Consider the following 8425-nt stretch of genomic DNA (forward strand, 5'->3'; position numbering starts at 1 on the left):
ACCCACAGATCTCTGTGATGAGCTTAGTGATTCCACATACACACACACACACACACACTGCCCATTTCACAGACACACACACATACACACACACACAGTGCCCATTTCACAGACACACACACAGACACACAGACACACACACACACACAGTGCTCATTTCACAGACACACAGTGCCTGTTTTCCCTGTTTATTTGTAGAGCATCCGCTTTCCCTCATAAAGCACTGAGCCAACCCCGCCCCCCCCCCCCCCCCCATCTGGGTGCCCTGAATAATTGAGCTGTTCAGGTCTGAATATTTTACTCTTTGAGAGGCTGACTGGGTGAAGGCAAGTGGTTCGTGCCAGTTGGTGCCGGTCGTGCCTACTGTCAGCCAATCTCTGTGTTTTTCTGCCCTTTGTCTCCTTCATCAACTCTTCTCTTCCTGCGCTTGTTGTTTCGTAAGCCGTTAAGAATCGCTCTCCCCTGCGTGTTGTCGTGGCAACAATTGGGAAGTGGCGGCCTGATTTGTTTTGTCATTACGGCAGATCTGTCCTGCCACTCACCGCGCCCGCCTTTGGCACAAACAGGCCACCGTAGCTCAATTATTTATGGCAGCACGCCATGCTGTGATGGCATCGTGTGATGACAGCCGCTGTCACGAACGCAGCGGAACACGCGACGGAACACGCAGCGGAACACACCGGCGTCGTGCCGCTCGACAACAAGAACGCCGATCCCGACATCCGCCCCAGTCTCTCTGCTCCCACATTTATAATTATGGGAAGGAAAATAAAGTCAAGTGAAACATTTTAACTGGGTCACAGAGTGAGGGCTCACCTGGAGAGATATGTAGGTGTGTGTGTGTGTGTGTGTGTGTGTGTGTGTGTGTGTGTGTGTGTGTGTGGAGAGTTCTATAACCATCCAGAGTTCTATATCCATCCAGAATTCTATAACCATCCAGAATTCTATATCCTTTCAGAGTTCTATATCCATCCAGAGTTCTATATCCATCCAGAGTTCTATATCCATTCAGAGTTCTATAACCATCCAGAGTTCCCAGGCTGTAGTAAGTGATTGGCTGGGGAGGGTGTATGTGAGCTGGGGTGTGTTACAAGTCGTCCCTCTCCTTCTCCCCCCTCTCTCCCACACAGCTGCCCCTGTGGATACTCTGGCCTATCGCCTCTGGGCCCCCTGAGAGGGTAAACCTGTGAGCCTGAGACAGAAAATACTCTCTTTTTTCAAACAGGAGTCTTTCTCTGCTCAGCCGTTGTCTCTATTTGTTCAGACAGAAATTCATTTCTTTACACGGACAGGAGTAACTCTCCCCTTTCAGGCAGGAGTCACTCTCTTGTTTGAAACTAGAGTTCTAGAGCTATTTCTGTTCAGATGGGAATCACTGTCTTTATTCAGAAATGAATGACTCTCTTTTCAAACAAGAATCACTCATTTCAGGTTGGAATCACTCTCAGTGTGGAAATACTCTTTCCATCCAGGAGTTGTTCTCTTTGCTCTTTGACAGGAGTCAGTGTCTTTATTCAGACAGGAGTTGGAGAGGAATCTCTCTCTCACACACACACACACAAACACACATACAGTACACACTCCTGTATGAGTGAGTGACGTGACCTGACCGGACATGATGTGACGTTTTGTGTTTTGTCAGGTGTGGATGCTCCAGAGCTGCTACACCTGTTCCCTCGCATCACTTCACCGCATCACTTCCTTTTGCTTCTTCTCCCTCTGATAAATCATTCAGCAATATCGCCGTGGAGCGAACCAGGAGCTCCTCAACCTCACTTACTTTCCTTGTTCCTCTCTCTCTCTTGCTCTCTCTCTCTCTCTCTCTCCACTCTTTCATTCACCTCTTTCTCTCTCTCTCTCTCTTTCTCCACTCTTTAATTCACCTCTTTCTCTCTCCCTCTCTCTCTTTCTCTCTCTCCACTCTTTCATTCACCTCTCTTTCTCTCTCTCTCTTTCTCTACTCTTTCATTCACCTCTCTTTCTCTCTCCCTCTCTTTCTCTCTCTCCACTCTTTCCTTCACCTCTCTCTCTCCCTCCCTCTCTCAGGTCCCCCTGTGTAAATGCATCTTCTCTCCCCATATCCTGATGGCAGTGATGTACTGCAGGTGTATGAATAGTTCATGGGGAATAGACTGGCCTGTGCAGGAGCAGTGTATTAGCTTGTCTTTGTTTATCTGGTTTAAATAGCGTTTAAATAATCGCTTGTTGACGATCTTCTGTTGAGTCCGCCCACTGTGTGTCCTGTAGCCTGCTGGGCTTGTTCTGTCTGTCTCACTGAGCCTTCGTCTCTCGCTGTCTTCCCCAGGGCGCCAAGCTTCCCATGTCAATCATCATCGTGGGCGTGGGACAGGCCGAGTTTGATGGTAAGAATACGCCTTTCCGTCTCCCATCCCTTCATTCCTCTGACAGCCTGACCCCCGTGGAGCCCTTGTGTTTGGATCATACAGTGGTCCAGATTTAAACGCGAGGACGGACACACACACTGCCTCTCCAGATGACGGGAGATTGGCTTCCATTTCCCTTTCCACCGTAAAACCCATCAGGCATGCAGCCAGCCAGTCAGTCAGTCGCTAATTCTGAGAGTTCTCCTTAATGCTAACAAACGGAAAAAGCACATTAATAATTCAATGTTCCAGTTTTACCAAATACACAGAAGTAAATAAGCATTTGTATTTCTGGCAATTAGGCAGATAAATGCTCTGAGAGGAGGATAATTGGCATCTCATTTGCACCCCCAGAAGAGTGGAGTGGCACTGTGGAATGGGGTGTTGCGGCGGCGCTGGCGGTGGTGTGTGTGTGCGAGCATGTGTGTTGGTGGGGGGGGGGTAATTTTTGAGAAAAGAAGCTTCAGCTAATTACTGAGTCGGCAGTCAATATCAATCACGGAGCATCTGGTTAATAGGCACATGCCTGATGGCTGTCTGGGAGTGGGATGGAGTGTGTGTGTGTGTGTGTGTGTGTGTGTGTGTGTGTGTGTGTGTGTGTGTGTGTGTGTGTGTGTGTGTGAGTTGGAGGGAGGGAGGGAGGGAGGGAGGGAGTGGGATCAGACACCATCTGATCTGGGAACAGATCTGGGCTCGACCTGGACCCACTCTATACCTCCTGGGTCAGGGTTGGAAGCGGAAGTACATGGGGACTCTGACATCCTCTCTGCCCCCCTGCACCCCTCCTTTCACACACACACACACACACACACACACACACACACACACACACACACACACACACACACACCGCTCTGCTCCAGGTTTCCGCCTGTGAAAAGAGAATATTTCTTCCTCAGCAGGGAGGGTTTCTTCTCTTTCTTTCCCTCTTTGCCACCTTCGCGCACACTGCAGGGACTCTGGCTCTGGGCTCTGCACAAACACACACACACACACACACACACACACACACACACACCGCACTGCAGGGGTTCTGGCCCTGGGCTCTGCACAGCGCCTGGAGTCCCCATTCCACTTGTTTTGCTCCTGCAAAAATACAACTGAGTTTAATTGGATTGAGAGTATATGGAGGTTGACCAGACTACCTTGTTTGTTTTTTAGTGTATACTCTTAAAATGACCACCTGTTAGTCTTTGTTTTTAAATGCAGGTATTCTAATTTGTTGTCCATGGTTTCAGTGATGGCTTTCAGTGTGTGTCTGGCTGACCTTTGCTCTGTTTTGGTCAGGGGTGGCTATTTGCATCTATGTTATCTCAATGGAAGCAGCTGTTCCCTGGCAACACAGAGCTTTGTGTTTGTGCACGGCAGACCCGACGCACACGACGATTCTTCTGCTAAGATGCGTGCGTTTGGAGCGAGCCTGTAATTAGCGCGGTGTGGTGAGTCATCTTTGTTTTGTGTCCGCAGCCATGGTGGAACTCGATGGGGACGACATCAGAGTTTCATCGAGAGGAAAGCTCGCTGAGAGGGACATCGTGCAGGTGAGTGCGCCTCTCAGTCAGGCATTGTACAGGAGTCATTGTCTTCAAGGAAAGAGATTTTCCAGGTGTGTGTGAATATTCCTGGAGCTTTGTGTCATTCTCCCTCATTCAGAGCCAATGTTTGAACATCCTGCCTGTGGCATTTTTTTGGCCTGCCAAGACTACCACTTCAACTGATGATTTTTATAAAAAAAAAAAATGTTTTCATATAAACAGATCCACCTGACAGATTCACCACAGCTTTGTTGGAAATCTTAAGAACAGCAGCAGGGATGCTTCAGCTGTTTGCTTTCCCTGCCAGTTCATGAGGATTTGCGCAATATAGCTATGACTAATCCAAATGTTCAGCCTGCAACAGTCGGAGGAACTGCTTTATCACTATGAAACGTAATAATGATATATATCAGCTCTCACTGTCTTTGGCTGCTCAGTGAGCTGGGCTACTATTTTGTCAATAGTGTTTTCTTTTCAAATAAAAGGGACCGGATCTCAGCAGTTGAATTCTGCATCTTTTGAGATGTGTCAAGTCTGCATCGACCATTTCCTGTTATCAGTAACGGTGAATCGGCAGTATCGTGTCACAGACAATAACGAACAGCAGAATTAGGACAACAGCGTAGCGGCGCGATCGTGTTCCTCCTCAACAATCGTCACCACAAAGATACGGCAACAATAAACAAACTGAATTCATAAGCTTGTAATCCCTCCCCGTGGTTTCATATACAGACGCTAACCCTGTTATGCGCTCAGTAAAAATAAAAGAGATTGAGTGAGTGATTTTCCAGCCTCAGATTTGGGCGCCCCTGCTGAGAAGTGTTTTGGCTCACAACATGCGGGCGCGTTGCAAACGCAGCCATATCTCCCCGCACTTCCGCACTTTCATGCTTTTATTTAGCAGGTTGGTAGACACCTGCTTATTCAGTTAGAGCATCATGGAGGTGGAACCGAATGTGCCGTATCATGGAACAGCCTTCGAACGCGACTTTGAAGTTTGGAAAATGACACTCATGCACTTAATTCAAAATGAATTCATCAAAAGCGAATTTGACTGAAAGCAAGCTGAGAGCATCCATTTTGTTTGATGGCAAATGCTTTTTTAAATCATGAAGTTTATGTGTAGCATCAGTGTGTGTTTATAACACCTACATAAACAGTTTAAAAAGAGTTCATTAAGAGTAGGTCTGCCACTGACGACACATTTTCTATCGATTCATCTATACAATACAATTCTTCAATTCAATTCTAAGGTCCTTTATGGCTTCAATAATGAATGTAGTCCTATATAGCAGATATAAGGACAAATACTTCAAAACATCATTTGTCGCGCCAGCCTGAAGGAAAAGCTTTTTCTAGTGGAAGCAAACTGAGAGCACTGCAACTGATATTTTGTCTGATCAGAGCACATTGTGTGCTTGTTGGCAAGTCATTAAATTCATGATGTTGTTGCTCCAGTTCTGCAGGCACTGGCTGTATCAAAACAGTAATGTCTGTAAACAACTCTTAAGTTAGTGCTGAAGGATGGGGGCGTGGAAGAAAAGATAATTTCTCACAGATGCCTGTGTTAGATAAGGTCACTTGTCCCTTTGGGGTAGTCAATTCACTTAGTAGTTAATTCACCTCAGTCTAATGTCACTCTGCCAGCTGGATTGGGCAACATGTGATATGGGACATGTGATAGCCTCTCCTTTTATACCAGCTTTAGGGATGGGGTTTTTGATGGGAGTGTGACATACCTCCTACTTTAGGGGGGAAAGTCAGGGCTACTTAAAACATGTCACAGCCGCTAATCTAAAATCTTTATTAATCTGTATCCATCCCATGCATTTCATACCGCCATGTCAGGTCATCATAGTTGTTACCACGTTATTAGCAGGGCAGTGTTATTAGTCTGTACCCATCTCATATGCATTTCATACCGCCTTGTCAGGTCATCATGGTTGTTACCATGGTTGTGGCAGCCGTGGCCTACTGGTTAGTGCTTCGGACTTGTAACCGGAGGGTTGCCGGTTCGAACCCCGACCAGTAGGCATGGCTGAAGTGTCCTTGAGCAAGGCACCTAACCCCTCACTGCTCCCCGAACGTCGCTGTTGATGCAGGCAGCTCACTGCGCCGGGATTAGTGTGTGCTTCACCTCACTGTGTGTTCACTGTGTGCTGAGTGTGTTTCACTAATTCACGGATTGGGATAAATGCAGAGACCAAATTTCCCTCTCGGGAACAAAAGAGTATATATACTTATACTTATACTTACCAGGTTATTAGCAGGGCTGAGGGGAGTCTGCGATGGCTCAGTCCAGGCTGCAGGACTTTAAGCTTTTTAAGCTCACAGTAATCAGCCCAGCCTCAAAGCGTTACTGGCTGACTGGGAATTCTGCTGATTCTCCCGATTACCACTCCGCTACTGGTCCCTACTCCCACCTCAGCCAATCCTCGACATCACTGTTGGCAACTTGTGAATGACAAAAGAGGTCAGCCATAGTAACATAGTAATAAAAAGATGGCCTCAGCATGTTTGTGAATAGGATTTTAAAACCTTTAGTGTGACTAGAGAATGTTTAGTTCCAAACCTTTAGTGTGACTAGAGAACATTTAGTTTGAAACCTTTAGTGTGACTATAGAGAACGTTTAGTTCGAAACCTATAGTGTGACTAGAGAACGTTTAGTTTGAAACCTGTAGTGTGACTAGAGAACTTTTAGTTTGAAACCTTTAGTGTGACTAGAAGTAAGAAAAAGTTTAGTTCGAAACCTTTAGTGTGACTAGAGGTAAGACAGAATGCTTTGTGAATACAGGCCCTGAGCAGTTGCTAGGCAACGCTGTTTGGAAAAGCAGCCAAGATCACTCCCAGAATCCTCTGCGGTCTGACCTGACTCGGACGGTTCCTCTCTCTCTCTCTCTCTCTCTCTCTCTCTCTCTCCGCAGTTTGTGCCGTTCCGAGACTACATGGACCGTACGGGGAACCACGTGCTGAGCATGGCGCGGCTGGCCAAGGACGTGCTGGCTGAGATCCCCGACCAGTTCATCTCCTACATGAAGAGCCGGGGCATTAAGCCTAACCCAGCGCCTCCGCCGTACACCCCACCCGGCCACACCCACCACACGCAGATCTGAGCAGCTCTACTGCTCTGCTCACACCTGATTGGAGATTTAGGGAGAGGAGGAGGAGAGTGATGATGATGGTGATGCTCTCTCCTGTGGAATTCTGGGAGTTGTAGTCCTGGATGGAGAGCGGGCAGGGGTTGGATTGAGCCCAGCGTTTGTGTCAGAATTTCCTGGTAGCACTCAGAGACAGTGGCGTTTTTGTTCAAGCGTTACATTGGGTTTGTTTTTTAAATGTTTATTGATTGTTTTTTTTTATTATTGTTTTTTGCTTGTTTTAGGCAAGCTCATTGCCAGAACCCTATATAAGGACAGTCGTTTTGTTTGTTTGTTTGTTTTGTTTCTTAAAAGATGACAAAAAATGTACATTTGTATAAATATAAATGGGCCTGTGACTGTTTCCTGTTTGGGGTGCGCTCGTTAGCGAGTCCGGTGCACGTGGCCGTGTATGTGGGATGCGGTCGGTTCGTGGTTCAACCTGTGCCTGTCTGTGGTCGTCTCAGTGTCTCTAGTGGGGCACCTCTGCCCCTCTTGGAACCCCTGTGTCGCTCCGGGTCTGTTTAGTAGAGCGTATGCATTTCAGGTGAAGTCTTTAGGTTCATTTGATATGGAGTCGACCCTGGGCTACAACACCATACACAGTGTATGGTCCACATGGAAAATATTCCAGTCTCTGTTGCTAATGCCTTCTGTACCTTGGAGGGCCGTTATCATGTGTGCTTTCTATTTGGTTCTGTTTTCACAACAACAACAACAACAACTACAACAACAACTTGCATTTATATAGCGCTTTATCAAAACACCCAAAGCGCTCAACAGTGATAGGGGAACCTCACCAACCACCACCATTGTGTAGCACCCACCTGGGTGATGCACAGCAGCCATTATGCGCCAGAACTCTCACCACACACCAGTTTGAGGTGGAGAGTGAGGGGATGAATGAATGAGCCAATTACTGGGGGATGATTAGGAGGCCAGATTAAATGAGCTTGGTTGGGATTTTAGCCAGGACACCAGGGAACCCCCTACTCTTTGCGATAAGTGCCATGGGATCTTTAAAGGCCACACTGAGTCAGGACATCGGTTTAACGTCTCATCCAAAGGACGAATTACCACTGAACGGAAATATTCATCAGAGCCTTTGGATTTGGATCAGGTGTCTGCACGGAGGTTCATCCTAGCGTACCGTGAGACAGAGCCGAGATCGGAGTGTCTATTCTTAGCCCTCCATGTTATCAGAGGAAGCAACCGAGCTGCATGACGCGTGTGTTCACTCAGTGCTGGAGACATCTGTTGGGAACGCTCTGTGTTCCACTGTAGAATTTAAACTGACAAATAATGCTCTGTGTTCCAGTGTAGAATTTAAACTGACGAATAATGCTCTGTGTTCCAATGTAGAATTTA

At 47.0% G+C, this 8425-nt stretch overlaps 1 protein-coding gene across 2 annotated transcripts in view; it reads left to right on the plus strand.

The window, feature by feature from the left end:
- cpne5b (copine Vb) overlaps window positions 1–7033 on the plus strand; it is a 172149-nt gene extending 165116 nt beyond the window's left edge. For both annotated transcript variants that reach the window (XM_076268230.1, XM_076268231.1), the window contains 3 exons: window positions 2306–2363; window positions 3852–3925; window positions 6845–7033. In XM_076268230.1, the coding sequence (XP_076124345.1) occupies window positions 2306–2363; window positions 3852–3925; window positions 6845–7033 (321 nt within the window). The remainder of the gene's footprint in view (window positions 1–2305; window positions 2364–3851; window positions 3926–6844) is intronic.
- Window positions 7034–8425: the final 1392 nt, after the last annotated feature.

The sequence above is a fragment of the Alosa pseudoharengus genome, unplaced genomic scaffold, assembly GCF_046254945.1.
Source record: "Alosa pseudoharengus isolate Yale_2024_CS ecotype anadromous, Long Island Sound unplaced genomic scaffold, YU_APseudo_1.1 YU_APseudo_1.1_scf_5, whole genome shotgun sequence".
Classification (NCBI taxonomy): Eukaryota; Metazoa; Chordata; class Actinopteri; order Clupeiformes; family Clupeidae; genus Alosa; species Alosa pseudoharengus.